Raw genomic sequence first — 16,731 nt, forward strand, 5'->3', positions numbered from 1 at the left:
ATCTCTATTCCATACTATAAACTTAACATCAGGTCACATGTACTCCTTTTTTTCCCCCCCTAGAATCACGATATATCCGACTCACGACTTTTGCCGAGGTCGTACAACGGGGCGCGAGACAAGTTTCGTGTATCGATAGAGTTAACGACCCTAAAACGATTATGCGATACATCCGCCAATAGAATGCCGGCCTTAGAATGATCTAATAAATTTACATTGTCGATTAATCCTTCAACATTCTTTACACACTTTATATGAATTTATACTGCAACCTCTAATGGTATTGTCAAACATTTATGCACTTGGGCTAAGCGCATCTTAAGCTTAAGAGTAGTTTAAGGGAACTTAACGCAAACTTAACGCGGCTTAAGATTACTCCTTTTCCCGTTACTCTACGAAAAATGCTTCTTGTACGGCGCAATGATTAATTTTACAGAATGTTCCTCTTAACCCATTTCATAATTTTTTTGTGCATTGATAAGCTCCTTGAAGCGACGTTCGTATAATTCTTTCTGCGCGCCACTGTGGCCGAGTGTTCAATTAAAAAGTTAACGAGAAATCGTCGTCCGAGTGAATTGGAGGGAAGGATATTGGTCGTGCAATTAAACGGTTGGATGAACGATAATTAGCCTGTCTTTACATTTGTCTTCTCGATAGCTGGAAAAATAAAACGGCGCAAAGACTACAAGTAGTTTTGTCACTGGGAACACATTGATTAATATTATAATCAATTCGGTCGTATACGCTCATAGATTTTCCTAAAAACAACAACGCGCTTAATTGTCTCGAAAACGCTTAGTGTATATACGCGTATATGTATACATATTTATATAGATCTATATTTTTGGGAAAACAAGTTTCTCTCGCAAACACGTTTATGAAACCGATGTACAAAAGGCCCGAGAACGGATAACGTAATCCCACGTGAAAGTCGGGCGGGCTTCGATCTTGGACAAAGGTCTACTTTGTCTTTTTTTTTATTTATTTCGAGCGTTGGAGTTTAGAAATGACTACGTTATTCGTCCGCGGAAATGTTACGTAGGACGTGCGATTTTCAAGTCCGATCCACGTATATCCCGAACGTGACACGAGTGCCGTTACGGCGGGAATATCATAAGCTTGTTTGCTGACAGTATCAATTTCGGAACAGCGTATGTGCGATTTATCGAACGTGCTCCCCTCGTATTGCCAGCACTAGTGACGTTCCATTTCGTATCGAATGCCGCGGATCAAAATCATAATCTATCCATTTCGATTGCACGAGCGTGGATACGACGCCGTGGATACTCGGTGTCATTACCGCGGGACTATCCGTCAGCGTGTAACTTCTGTAGATTGATATAAGAAAAATGAGCAACGAAAGAGAAGAGGGAAACGAGAGGAAGCTGCACGAGAACAAGCCGGAAGATCGAGTATCTATTACGTTAATTAAGCGTGTATATAAAAATCACTTTCCAACGATACTCTGGGAAAAAAAGACAGCAACCCATTTTGGGGTCCACAATTAGTAATCGAGTTATTTGGATTGTTCGTAACACTTTTACTCTGGGAAAAACCGTTTTTTTCTGTAGTTAAGCAGCTTAACATTTCGGTTAATGCTTCTTAAGTGAAAATTATCTTTGCTAATTGAGAGAATTGATTAGTATTACTTAAAAATCTTGGATATAGATAGAATAGCTAATTGCGATTTTTTTACGCGGGGTAAAATTCGTAAAAGATTAGTTCAATTCAAATAATTCGATTACTAATTGTGGGCCCCAAAACGGGTTGCTAACTGTCTTGCTTTTCCCAGAGTATGAAACGATGTGTGCAAAACTTTAATATTGCAGATTAAAAAATAGCGCGTTTATAAAATAAAAATTGTATGGCTATTGCCAAGCATTCGTCAGATTACGTATATCCCGAGACGAACGTCGAACCGTTTGCAGCGATAGCGGTCTTGCAGTCTTGACTCACGCAAAGAAATGATTAAAAGAAAAAAAACGTGAATTTTGTGAGTTGTAATGTCTGTGTAGTTTGCACACAGACGCCACGGCGACGGTGATTCGAGCGGTTCGTACCGGTTATCGATAAAATTCACGGCACTATTCACAACGATGTATGGCGACAGCAAAAAAGGTGACATATTAACGTCATGAACCGTGAAAAGTTGTTGGCGCGATCGGCTCGTAGATTCTTACATCCTCCTTTCGCACGTGTCATCGTGCGGTATCATCGACGCGGCGAACGCATCCGACCATGCCCGTCGCAAACAATTTACGTTTGTTACAGCCGATTTATGGACCTTCACCCTAGGTACTAACTTGGTCTGACTTGGTCTAGCTTGGTCGATGAGGGGCAGTTCCACCAATTGCCGTTTAACTCGCCGATCATAGAAAGCCGGATGAGGTTCCAGCCTTCCAATTCTCTATATCAAGTATCGTTGGACTCACCGGGCTTGTAACCGAGATTCTTTCGTTGCAGGAACAGGTGGATCTCGCGAAAGTTTGGCCGGTCGACGTCGTTTCTCTGCCAACACTCGCGCATCAGATCGTAGATCTCTTTAGGACAGTTCTTTGGCAGCGGTAGTATCATCTGCATAAAAATAAGCGCGGGTCGATTCCAGCATCAATTATATAATAGATCGCGAACTGAACGTTTTGCATACAAATAAGAAATGCGTCGATGTATTTTCATGTTGTACCAAAATAAAAAGCAGGTTGCTCGCGATCTGCTTTTAATAATAATCTCGTTACAATTTAACGTGGTATTACCGAAATAAACGATGCAGGCACAATAAAAATATTTCGCTCGTTCGTAATTAATCGCAATATTTGTTACGCAATTAATCGTTCGTAAATATTAATGATCTACAAAACCGAGAGAGCGGAATAACAATTCTTACAGTGCGCGTGTTAGTTTGAAGCACTCTCGACGTTGGGGAAAATGAATGCGACGGGCTCGAGTGCAGCGCAATATTTATTACATTATATGAATTACTAAGCAAGTAGTTCTGCTATTTTCATGGAAACACACTCGCGACCTACTTTCGTAATTGCACGTTCGACACGTGCGCGTTTATTTAAGCCTGCTTCCGCAACGATGTTAATTGTCCTACAGTCAGTCGCGAAGAGACGGGTTAGTCCGGGGATACTCTTGAAAGAAGTTACGCAGAAAAAAGGTACAGTAAGAATCTACGGAGTAAGGTAATCAGAAGTCTGAAAGACGGAATAAATAGCGGCGTTCAAAGCCCTGAAAGCTTGGCGAGGCACTCAACGCGAAATCAAGTACTCAGTGCGCTCATTACATTAAGTACGTCGGGCACAATGAGGGAAAGAAGTCCAAGAATTACTCCGTGCACTTACCCTTCGCTCATCCTCTTGATAAAAGTAAGTCGCGTTCTCCACTATTCGATGATCCGGAAACTCCTCGAAGGGCTGCTCCCGCGCGAACGTCAGAATTTCCCACATCGTAACGGCAAACGCCCAGACGTCGCCCTTGCACGTATACCTTCCCTGTACAATGTAAACACGTTCAAGAGAATTTTACGAAAGTCATTTGTTACGTTCGCCAACTCCCGGCAGCTTTTAGTATTGGCGACTTGAGGGCACTCGGGATTCGTCCAACATTCTGATATAATTGAATGAGTTTATTTCACGGTACATGCGCTTGAAATGTATATAACAAAATCGAACTGTTCGATAGTAACTCTTTCTACACCTCGCACACACGTACGTTTGTGCAAGGGTTGCTTACTAAGAAAATAACATTACGAAACACAAGCGTGAATTTTTGTATACACATTTATAAGTTAATATTCGTTACTGGTAAGCCGCAAAAATAATTAAAAGCGCGACTTGCTCGGCGCGGAAACCTAATGTTTGAGCGTGAAGGAGTAATTTATGGAAACTGTATGCGCCTTCGAGTTTCCCAAAGTTCAACCGAGTAACTCAGTTAAGCCCAAGCTTCGCGGAACGCCATAAAGCAGTTACACGATTTTACTCTTTTCCTCACATTGACGGTTGGATGTACCTTCCGCTCCCATTGGCATGCGTATGACCCGTCAAGCAAAATAATTATATGATAAAATATTAACGGCAAGTTACATAAAAGCCTTGGCAGCTGCAAGTTTTAATTAATATCAGCGCTGCAATTATGCAACCATAATGTTCTCTAAAAAGGAGAGCACGGTAAGAATGTATTCTTTATATATAATTATAAAAAGATATGAAGAACTGTAATATTATGTTACAAAATTTATATAATAAAACTCGTGAAAATAAACATTTTGAATTATTCACGAGATTATAGAAAAAGTCACTGGCAGAATGACACAAAGGTAGAATATTAATAAAAAGAAGGGAAACAGAGATCGTACGATCTTGCTGTGCAATAACTTGGAAATTTGAGATCGATTTACGATAAACGATTGTGTACTTGATGTGAAATTACCTCGACTTAAATTACATAATCCCTGCTGCCGGTAGTACGCTGGGAAGATTGCATATGCGTGCAGAGTTTATAGTTGGTGCATGTTCGGGAGGATCTTAAGACATGATTCAATTATTTATGAAGTGCGCGATACAAAATTACGCGCGCATCATTACATGTACATTAATTCAAATTGTTGGAGCTAAATAACGTGCGCGCGATAAATAACGAGGTATGCACAAGCAATAAACTAGTGATAACAATAAAATAATGTTGGTATATACGCTGGTGCACAAAGCAAACGTTCGTCATTTAATACAATAGTAGGGGTGTACTGAAAAAATATTATATCCTATGTGTAATATAAATTAATGTTTTTCTATTTTAAAAATATAGATATATGTTTTATTTTATACTCTCGTTATGTTATATAATACTCCCGTTATTTTACTTTATAGTCCTGTTATTTTTTATTTTATTGCCCCCCCCCCCCCGTAAATATTCCGGATGACAGCGAATTAAACATGGCCGCATGGCGATTTCAACAGACTCTATGACGCGCGATCGTCGAGTGATTCCTGTCACGAAGAACGAGCTCCGCGATCGCGAGATCGTTATAAAGCCATTGAGTCGATTCTAATCCTAGATAATTTTTGAAGCGGTATTTCACGCGTAGGAACGCGATCGTTTCATTAGCGCGGCACAATGGCGGAAGTTGGATAAATGATGGGCAATAATGAAGCATTAATGGCACAGTCAGTTTGAAATTACAAAGCCAGCTAGCTATTCAATACTATATTTCCCAGCCTCATTTCTGTTTCGTCGAATCACCATTTTGATATTAATTTGCCATTACACAGGTACAATAAATATACTATTTCCGCCAATGACGACAAAGAATAGAGTATAATGTAATATCTATGCATAATTAATAGGTATTGAAATGAATTTAATATACTTGGCGTGTAATTATAATTTTTCAGATGAAAGGACGCCCCGTCGTAAACAGAAATGCATATCAGATATGACTTGAAGTAATATACAGGGTGTTTCCTCCTAAGTTGAGCACGTAAAATATCTCAAAACGTATAAGTTCTAGAAGGAAACTTTTCCGACAAAAGTTGTAGGGTTTCGGGTAACGCATTACATAGCGATATCAGTATGACCTTGAATGACCTTTGTCAAGATCATGCGAAGGTCATCTTAAATTTCTTAAATGGAACCCACTATTGTTTATTACACTATCTCATAATATTAATTAATATGAACAATTTTTGTCTGAAACATTTTGTGATTCGCCTAATACTTTTTGAGATATTCAAGAGAAAATTGATAACTTTTCAATTTAGCTTTTAAATTAGCTTATGATACCTCGATAACTGTTTGTCGGAGGGAAGAGTACACTGAAAAAAATTTCTGGTTGAATATGGACGAATCAGATAATTCCTTTAGGATTTACCAGAATTCCTGTAGGATTTACCAGAATTCCTGTAATCCTAAAGGAATTCTGGTAAATCCTAAAGGAATTATCTGATTCGTCCATATTCAACCAGAAATTTTTTTCAGTGTAGTACAGGACTTTTTACTTGATTTGGTCTCAGGAATATGCTGTTGCACTAGTGCTCCAAGTATCGAAAATCTTTGTGTGCGTGAATTTTGTGTATATTACAATACACAAAAATGTTCAATAATTGGAGTACTATTGCAACAGCATATTCCTGAGACCAAATCAACGCTATTCAAAGTCATACTGAAACCCTACAACTTTTGTCTGAAAAGTTTTCTTCTGGAACTTATATATTTGGAGATATTCTACGCGCTCAACTTGGAGGAAACACCCTGTATAATAGGATAATAATGATTTTATACATTCTTTCCTTTAGCAATCTATCTAGTCTTCTTTTCCTTGCGCAATCATTTCACAGGAGACATGTACTATATATTTCCGAAATCGTGCACCGTTAAACGGCTACGTTTATAAATTGCTAATTTATATTTTTAAATCTTCACGTGCGAGAATAATTTAATAGTTAAAGATCTGCAGTCAGTTCGATAAATTTTTCAGTTATCGATATTTCTAATTCAAGTCGCTTTGTACAATCTCTAAATTTTTGAATTAACGTCTGTTGGATTATTAATATCTCGTTTCGTGCAATCAAAATCGTCAGCCGCATAAATATACTATTATGATCGCGTTATTATTAAATACACTATTATCCGACCGCAGCGGCGTTCGACTGTAGCGTGATTACTCCACCGACCCAGGCGCTCTCGTAGCACTTTCGAGCGCCGGCAAAAAGAGCTCCGCTTCCTTCCTCCGGGTCCCCAGTCGGTGCGTATTTTTCCGAATTTTCGCGAAAAGTAAACGCGAGTATCTTCCATCGTCGTCCACGCTGTAACAGCCAGCGGAAACAGCCGTGCTCGAAGCGGAGCCCGCGAAGCGGAACGATTGTGTTTGGATTGTCGAGCGGTTAAGCCGAAAAAGCCGCTCAACATCGAAAATGAATTTCCAAACGCGTATCGCATATTTTCTCCGGCACTTTTATAGCTCAATGACGCGTATCGCGCGCTGCAATGGGCCAAGCTCAATTCGCTAATACCAACGTGACCGCAGACAGCTCTATCGGCCTGATGTCGGGCGGTTTCGCGGATCGACAGTTCGATATTGGCAGCGATAATCGGGAAATTAGAGGCAAGATACATTAAATGAAACGTAAACCTTACTTTCCGTTCGGAAATAATGGGAACTAAGCTTTAATGCGGGAAGTTTTATTCTTAATCTTATAGAAATAACAGACGAGGCTTCGAAGCGTCTTTATTTCCCTACGGTTGAACAAAAATCTCTACGAATGCGATTCGTTTTACGCGGGAAGGACAAATTAACAAGAAGAATAATCAATTACAGTTCTAAATCAATTTTATCGCGCATGGCTTGGCGCGTGGTATCAATACCGTTTAAATGGCCCAATTGGCGAATTCGTTTAAAAGATGGAAATATCGGCAAATGTATCATGCGTAATCTCATTGGCAACAAACGGCGTTTTATGACTCATTTTATACCGCCGCGGGTCTCTGATGATCCCGTGTATCGTAATTTTCGCACCGCGCTGTTATTGCATTTATAAATCTATAAGAGATACTTCTTCGTTACAGCACTTAATCACGGTACGCCTTTATGATGGATAGCTAAAATATAACTTGGACTTTGGGCCAGCGCGCGATATGTAATGGTGGGAGTTTTACTTCCGGATGCGGAAAACAACGAAAAAAAAAGTACGCATCCGAGTGAAACCGAATTTCATCGCGCGGATGCGTAGCCGTAGTTCGTCAAAACGACGCGTCCTCCTACCCATGCGTGGAGTGAAATCAAAACGACCCGACGCGTCCCCGTTTTGTCCCTCCTTTCTATTTCGCTCGTTTACGAGCAAAAGTCGTTTGCGCCAATTTGATTTATCCTTCGTCCCTCTTTTTTTTTTATTTATAATTCTATCGAACTTTCGCATCGACGATCTTTATTGCCGCTAACGCGCGAGCGCCCGTCTAAATCGGGAGCTTCCGGAAAAAAACGCACACGCGGAAAGCTACGCCGCACGAGCGCCAAATCTCCTGATGCCTAAAGACGAAAAATATCGAGAGAGAGAGAGAGAGAGAGAGAGAGAGAGAGAGAGAGAAACCAAATAAAAATATACTCTCTAAAAGTCGATCAGTGGATTATCAGTGAAAACAGTGAATATTCACTGATTCACTGAATTATTTAGTGCTACACCTACAACTGTTTTCAGTGATAATGCACTGACTGACTTTTAGAGAGTACATAGTTGAAATGTACAATAAGCATTCATTGTACACTCACCATTAGCATCGATTCCCATGGCATCCATCGAATTGGTAATGGAGGACGTCCTTCGACACGGAAGTAATCCGCCGCATACGCGCTCCGTCCGCTGCCCAAATCAGATACTTTAATCGTGCATCCGCGACACACGATACAATTCCTGCAAAAAACATTGAAAAACATTCGCCTCTTAATTTTCTGCGAAGCCCCTTTCTCACCCCGCCGTGTAACATATCCCGAAATATTTCCATCTCGCGAATTTTGAAACTGAAAAACAATAGAATTATTTTTTGATCAAATTAACACTTCCATTCTTTTTATTAACGCCGGCCATGAGATTTCTGCTAACTGTACAACTGTGCAATATTCTATCGGCTCGTATCGAGTATTCGGCTAAATGAATATGTGTTTGTGCATTCTATTTTTTACATTCTGCACGTGGCAGCCGTATCAAAAACAAACAGACTAGTTTATCGAAATATCGTACAAGCATAACTAAACATTAGTTTTCCAGTTTATCATTTTTTTTCTTGTACAGTTGAAAAAAAGATTTTAAATTAATACTTTTTACTTTGGTTTTATGTCTAGTTGCGTACAATTGTGTACAGTTATATAAATATATTTTACCTTTTAATACACACATTAAAACAAAGCTCCGCTGTAAAATAATCGGAAAATAAAAGAGGCGATGTGAAATATTAGGGAATAAGCTGTTCAGTAATTAACAGATAAATTTCCTTAATAAAACACGATGGCTGATGTGCGAAATCCTATCTTGTTTGCGAGCTCGTGGGAGCACGTGTTTGAGCAGCTCACGGTGGATTCGTTGCGAGCATGTCGAAAACGCCGGTCGTTCCAAGTTCCGCGCTGATTTGCGCGTAAACCTCGTCGTTTATCGCGCACCACGGGTAAAGGGGTGATTCGTGGAGCGAGGGGATGGTTCGCACAGTACCTGCTACCACGCTTTTATTTTACGCGCACCGGTTGTCAACGTCTGCGCGCTCTGCCTGATTTGCCGGCAAGTTTTTCTACTTCTGGCACCGTGGAAATCTTGCCTCTCGATTTCTCTCTCGTTCCTCCAGGCGCATTTCAATGCAACCGTGCTCTCTCGCGATTTTTCCAATCGCCCCGAGATCGCGCGAATCCACGTAATTTTGATTACGCACACGCACGTCTACGTTGCCGATTAAAATTCTGGGAAAAAAGTGCGTCTTCCCGCGCACAAAAAATATTCGGGGAAGCAAAAATGACAAACGATATCGCGTATCTATGCAAAATGGACACGAGAAATCTGCGAGGTTCTAAGCAGGCGTGTGATACTTGGATTTGTGCGACGCGAACAAAGAAATCGATTTATCATTCTGGACTCATTATTCCCGACTCCGTTCCTCTTCCGCCATTAGCATAATTCTCAGATATGGTATCCGCCGTTAAATCCTAATAGTAGAGCTATTCGCCCGTTGCCACCGTCGCCGTTAGAATTTAGCCCTGAACCCAAATTCTATAAATCACGAATAAATTTCACCCCTTTCGTCTAGCTTCTTGTACCCTCGCTACTGTCGCGACAACGATCGCGCCACGGGGCATGATAATTAAGGTTTACGATTAGAGTTAATAATTCGAACACACGGCCCAAACCCTTCCGGCCGTGCCTATCTCGGCTCCCCCGCTTTTAATAGCTCTACGATATTGGTTGCCGTGCCGCGCTGCCGGCGCTGTCGGGCTTCAAGAGTTTCCAAATCGCGTGGAGGGTGGAAAAGGTCTACGGGCAGGCGGGAACGGTTATGTATATGGAAAGGGAATGAGACGCGATAAAACAATCGGCTGCCGACTAATAAAGCAATTCCATGCCGTAATGCCCGGAGGCAGGCTCGTACGTTTACAAAAAGATCGAGTGGAGTGTGCATATCTGTTTGTTTGCTTGATGTGCACGAAACGATTTCGTCTAGCGATCCCCGCGAATCGCTGCGGACAAATTAAAGCGTTCTTCTGCAAGCGAAATTAAGATCGGCGAAATTTAATGGATTCCCAATCGAGGGCAGTGCTGCAGCTATGATCGAACACACTTCGACCGATCCCGCAATTTTTTCGTACCAAATTATATAATTATCGCTATATAATCTTGTAAAAATCAATACATAAAAAAAACCGTTAAGAAATCGACTGCCTCACGTTTGCTCGTGGCGTATGAAGAAAGGAATTGGCTCGTTTATTGGGGATATCATTTCGTTCTCGCTCTTGTATAAGCTTGTCGGGGGCGAAAGGAAGATTGACGGGTTCTGCAGTGCACGTATATAGTTTCGCTTTCAAGAACTGCGAACCAATAATATGGCAAACAACAGCTTGCTCATTAATGAGCAAGCCCTCAAAGCAACTTATGGGAAGCGGTGCGTGCTTACCTTGTGGCGAGATCCCGATGCACGAAGTCCATTTCCTCGAGATACTTCATACCGGATGCTATTTGCGCGGCCATGTAAACCAATGTGCCGAAACTGCAACACGAAGAACGGAGGGGGGTCGGTTACGTCGTGAAGTTTACTCGGAGAAACTCCTCAGTATACATAGAGGCGTTTGTAGCAAGCAACGCCACAAACAGCGGACACTCGACCGTACCAACTCAGCCGTGCTCGGGCAACATTTTTGACGCAAGTGAAATAAGATATTCCCGTTACTCGAACTACTTTACAAAAGTAAATCAAGAAGTCCGAATTAACTTGTCAAGCCCACTTCCTTCGTGAAGACACGTCTTGCCTCTCGCAACTAGGAACGGTACAAATTATTACGCAAATGAAAAGTACTTTTGAATCTTCACCATACCGGGAGTAAACGATATAGCGTGCGAGTTTATATTTAGTTACTACAATTTGTAAATTTGTAGAAAACGGAGATTAAAAAGAGAGCTACTTTTGTACACGCGGCAGACTTGTTTCCGCATTATTTCTATTTTCAGCAAAATTGAATTTGAAAATCGGACGTACGCGTTAGTTACGATCTAGCGTTAGCGTTCGTTCGCATTCGCCGAGGACGGTGGTAGCTAGGTATTACGTTTTTACTATTTACGCTTGTAGGATGCAAACCATTTACATTGAAACGGCTCTGCGTGCTATTTCTGCGAGAGATACGCCGATAGAGTCGTTTCGACGGTAGCGTGTTGTCCTTAACGATGGTACGACTATAAACGTAGGACAATAATACGTACAAGAATTGCAAGAAAAATCCATATCTGATTCCTTGGTGCGTTAATATATTTTTATCTATGCTGGCCGTAACGAATAAACGTTCGTTTAAAAAATCGGAATATTCGAGCTCGCTGTATACATTAGAAGACATTAGAATACGAAAATGATGTTTAATCGAAAGCAGCACAATATTCTTCCTTCATATTGAAAATATGATTTTGTACATGATCTGCCTTGTGTTACGAAGCAACGTAAGGCATTGATTATACTTGGACTTAATTAACGCATACATAGTCTATACGCTGAAACAAAAGTGAATTTTCCATACGTACGATGTGCCTGTGATATCGCGCCGTGTAAAAATTTTCCGGGCGACTCAGCGTCGCGATTCTTAAAGCTTCATTTGCGACGTCGGCGAAATGCAATTCGGTTACCGGCATAGAAGGCGGTCGGTACTGAAAGCTCGGCTATTCTGTTGGTCCTGGATATTGGATTCGTTCGTGCGACAAACTGATTGCAGTTAAAACGGCGGACTCGCGGAAATAAATGAAAACGATTTCGTTTATGAACGACGGTACATATGTCGGCAATTTAATTAACTGCTTTGGGAATACTGCCGTAGGTGTGGCTATTAAGCGCAAGTTGAAACGCACGACAGCGCACTTAAAGTTGCACGTACGTTGCACGGTTCGCGCGAGCGATCAGATCTTCTTCCGGATCTCTCGATTGATTGCCAAAAATGATCGTGATAAATATCAGTTCTGTTTCGTATCTTGACGCGTACATACATGGAGGGAATTTTCTCTTAAAATTTATCCGGAAAATGTAATCGTCGGGGCAACATGGCATTTCGAACAAGTTTACGAGAGGTTTCTAAAATTACCAGTAAAATGTGTGGTGAAATTTCGAAAAACTGTCACAAAGTTGTTCAAAATGCCACGTCGTTCCACGATTACATGATTTTTCGGATAGATTTTAAAAGAAAATTCTCTCTGTGTAGTGTTAAAAATGAAAAAAAGAGACACAAATCAATTTGCAAGTGATACGAGATGAAAAGTCGTGAGATATAGCGTAAGAATAGACCGAGCGTATCCCTGGCAGTGAAGGCAGATCAGGTAGAAAAAAAATAGATAATAGATACGGTGTCAGCGCAGTGAGGTATGCACGTGATGTGACATATACAAACATAAAGTATGAACATGTGTACAAATTATCACACGCCTAATTGCAGGGTTGGGAAGTAACTCGTTACTTGTAACGAAGTTATAGTTACTTTTTTTTGTAACTCTAACTTACCTTCGTTACTTTCTCTCCGTCTGTAACTGTAACTCAACTCAGTAACACTTTTTCGATAACTAGTAACATTAATAGTCACTTTATATATTTTTTAAACCTCTACAGATCGCATTAGGTCTTGCATTTGCACATAAACGCTTTTATCGACACTTTATATTATAATTCAAGCGCAGATTTGATAGCTTTATTTTCATTGGAAGAAAGTGACTGCAAAGTAACGATTCGTTACTGTTTGAGTAACTGTAACTGTAACGCGTTACTTTTCAGAATTGGTAACTTGTGCCTATAACTAGTTACATTTTTTTAGAAAAAAGAACTGTAACTAGATACTTTTTTAAAGTAACTTCCAACCCTGCCTAATTGTCTCCTCATTCGTTTTTTACACCCTCCCACTTCTCGTTAGAGAAAAGAAAGGTGCACGGTATCTATTGTCAGTCTCTACTCAATCTTCAGATTTCAGGCCTCACGCTCGGTCTATTCTTACGCTACGCCCGTGGGTGTAACCGTTGTTTTTACTATTGCGAAATAGTAAATGGCGGCAATGCTGTTTCGCATCGCATAGGCACGAATGATTGAATATCCCGTACATCAATATTTTCCATGGTACTCAATGGGAACAAAGCGCGATCTCCGGCGGCTGCTTCATCTCGCGCGAAAGCTGAAAACGATCGTGCGGGAAAACACGCTTCGCCGACACCTGTCACGAGCACCGATGATCCTCTCCGTCGCTCACCTCTCATTTTCAGCCGATTTCTCGTATTTCGAGTACTTTCCGCGTAGTCCTGGTCATCGCGCGTTTTCACACGCCCTCCGGCCTGATTGGAACTGACGTCCTTCGCGGCGGCGACAGAATAAAATGAAAATTCGCACGATCACGTTCGACCGAGAGGCCTATCGCGGCGTTGTTCGAACGCTATCGTCGTGCATTTGTAGCAATGTAAAACGTAAACCTTATACGTATAAGCACACACATACACATAGGAATTACACCTGACGCTTTCGCGATATTGTAAAATATTAGCAGCTTCTCCCGTAAAAAATGTCGATAAACGGATTTTATTAACGTGACAATCTTGATATCCCCATTATTTTAATTAGTCCATTTGTATTAGTCGATTAATAAACATCGCGTTACAATTCGCCGTTGATTAATTGAGCGGATTTATTTTATTACTTTAAATTAATTGGATTTATTATCTGTCGATAATGTGAAGGTGATGCTACAACAGTCGCGACAACTTACGTGGAAGTACGGTGATCGTATCAACGTGAAATTTGGGGCACGCCGGAATATGGTCCATTGATTTTATGTCAAAATGGTGACGATCACATAATTGCATATCTATTTCGGATGATATGTTATTTACTTCGAGTGTCGCAATGCCGATTGGCAGTGTGCATTAAAGCGGACATCGATAATGTATCGCTTTTAAAATGATACGATGGTACCGATGTTACAAATTATTCCGCGCCGTAGTATCAAATTTGTGTTCAAATTAAATTATGTTAATTACTCAAATAACGACCGCATTCGGGATACATATGCATTTTTCGTCCTGCACCGTCCTCCGACCGTGTGCGAGCCGAATTCCCCAACGGTCTCTTAAAAACGTAACGGCGCATATATTTTTGAACGACTAGAACGGGATGTGTCCCCGCGATGATAAAGCACACGTAAACATCTAAAGTGTGAGGTAATGATCAGCGATATATTGTCAGTGAACAAATATAGAAAAATTTTATAAAGAAGTAAGGCTCGGTTGAAGCATCAATTTAAAGAATACAAGAGCTCTGAGCCGTGACAAGGTGTCTAAGTAATTTTATTCTAACATTTATTGCGAAAAATAACCCTGGCTGAGGTAAAATGTTTCGCAATAAATCTCGTAATAAAATTATTTAGACACCAACCTTGCCAGAGCTCAGAGCTCTTGTATTCTTTGAATTTACAAAAATTTTACATCGAATATCATGTACGTACACGCAACACCGTCATCCTCGCGCAGATGCTTAACGAGTTAGGGGATCCTAAAACCGCTGGCGAACTCGATCAGTGTCGATAAGATCGGAGACGGAATTAAAAACGTCAATTATCGACATTTTTAATTCCAAGTTCTACTCGGTCCGAGAAATTTATAGCCAATCAATTTGTAACGTTTGCGAAAAAGCAGCAATTTTATTAGCTACACATTGCTGAGACCGAGATTTTGGATCGAATTTTAACATCGTCAACACCATAACTTTACTGACAATCTGACAGATGTTTGGCAGACCTTTGAAATACCTCAGAAAAAGCCTGCAACTATTTCTACACGCCGTACCGCTCTTTTTCTCTTCTTCTAGACTTGGATTTCTGCACATGCGTTTGTTAGAAGTAATCTTTTTGTCTAAGCTCTTAATCTTACAATTAGTTCTAATTGCACGATATTGTTCTTATATGTCCCTGGAGTATGCTGGTCTCGCTTTGTATATATTTATTATAGAATTCTTGTATCAAGCAAATATTGTCGTCACGTGTACCAAAAAATTGATATTTTTTATTTTTTCTCGTTTTTGATATAAAGTTGACCAGCATAGTCTAGATCTTGCCGCGTACTTTAATTCCGTAAAAGAGTTTTGCATTTCAATAAAGCCAATTAAAAGATTACTTGTAACAAAGAATGTCGATAAAACAGACGGTCTTGGGATCCCCTTAATATAGCATTAGAAAAATATCGTGTTAATCTTACCTAAGCGTCTTGGCCGTGTGCAAGTTGGAAGTTTCGGCGATGTGACTCTGCAGGTATTGATTCAAATCCCCGTACTCGCCGTTTTCCAATACGATGCACATGGGATCGTCCTCGAGGCTGGCACCGAGTAGCCGCGCGACATTTCGATCGGCGAGTCGTACCAGTCTCTTTGCCTCCTGTTGAAATTCTATCCTGGAAAACACACGGAGCATCCGGAAGTAATATCTTTATAGGTGGCCGCGGCACCGAGGCGGTGGGTATTGAATACGGACGCCGGTATATACGCTGGAAGTAATGCAGATATTTCCGTTCCGGTATCGCACGCTTGTCTCTCGGAACTTTTCGCTGTCTCGCGGGGTGGTCGGAACGGGGCGGGGGAAAAAGCGACGCGAAAGTGCCAAGGGTAAAGGAGAAACCTACCCACAGGGTTATAGCTCGAGTCACGAATAAGGATAACCGCGAGTAAGAACTATCGCGACTATTGTGCTACACGTGTGAGTAAATTCCGACGAGTGCGGGCGATGTAGAACATGATAGAAACCGCCACGTCGAATGGCTTGTGGATTCGATAAGGACTCGATAAACTGTGTGAAAATCGAGACCTATATACCCTTTGAATTTTTGACACAAAATCGTCTCCTCGTATTAAAAATTATTCTATCATTGCAGCGACCAATCGGTTAATTTATTATCTCGCCGGTTGAATGATTAATTTTATCTGGCTGTAAAAAGTCGCCATGGAGACTGCGGCACAAGATAATTCCTAGTAATTTCATGATATCCGTGAAATTATAAAAAAATTTGCAAATGAACTCGCTGCCACATAGAAAGCGTGCTTTCATCTGAAGAAGTAAGCGCGAATATGTTTCGGATAAATGCGATGTATTAAAATATCGAGTTCCGTTGACGAGACACGCATTCGGGGTCTCAACCAGCACGCTTTACACAGCATATTAATTTTGGGGAAACATTTGAAAAACCATCAGTATATTTTTCGTAAAATACGCGTGCACGCGCGCGACAAGAATTATTTAATTGAAAATGTCGACGTGGAAAATGAAATCTCTTTTCACATTGAAAAATTCAATCGTCAGCCGGCGATATGTAATAGGATCGAAAAACGAAAATCTATCAGGCAGATGGGATTGATGGACTTTTTTCGGGACGGTGCGGCCGACGGGAAAGAAGAGGGCGGAGAAGAATAAAGGCCGCCGAGAACGATTGCGCGCTCTAACATGAGTTGCATCCATTTCGCGCGACAACGTGGGGTTTCGCGAGCTTTTCC

The 16,731-nt window shown here is 40.9% G+C and overlaps 1 protein-coding gene across 1 annotated transcript in view; it reads right to left on the bottom strand.

Moving 5' to 3' along the window:
* Positions 1-1,722: 1,722 nt before the first annotated feature.
* The window catches only part of LOC105565024 (discoidin domain-containing receptor 2), a 188,856-nt gene continuing 173,847 nt past the window's right edge, over positions 1,723-16,731 (bottom strand). The window contains exons 14-18 of the mRNA XM_012017841.1: positions 15,447-15,638; positions 10,645-10,737; positions 8,264-8,405; positions 3,345-3,494; positions 1,723-2,574 (exon numbers count right to left, since the gene is read on the bottom strand). Of these exons, the coding sequence (XP_011873231.1) occupies positions 2,413-2,574; positions 3,345-3,494; positions 8,264-8,405; positions 10,645-10,737; positions 15,447-15,638 (739 nt within the window). The 3' untranslated portion in view covers positions 1,723-2,412. The remainder of the gene's footprint in view (positions 2,575-3,344; positions 3,495-8,263; positions 8,406-10,644; positions 10,738-15,446; positions 15,639-16,731) is intronic.

The sequence above is a fragment of the Vollenhovia emeryi genome, unplaced genomic scaffold (genome assembly GCF_000949405.1).
Source record: "Vollenhovia emeryi isolate VEMERY1.0 unplaced genomic scaffold, V.emery_V1.0 DF939156.1, whole genome shotgun sequence".
NCBI classification, from domain to species: domain Eukaryota; kingdom Metazoa; phylum Arthropoda; class Insecta; order Hymenoptera; family Formicidae; genus Vollenhovia; species Vollenhovia emeryi.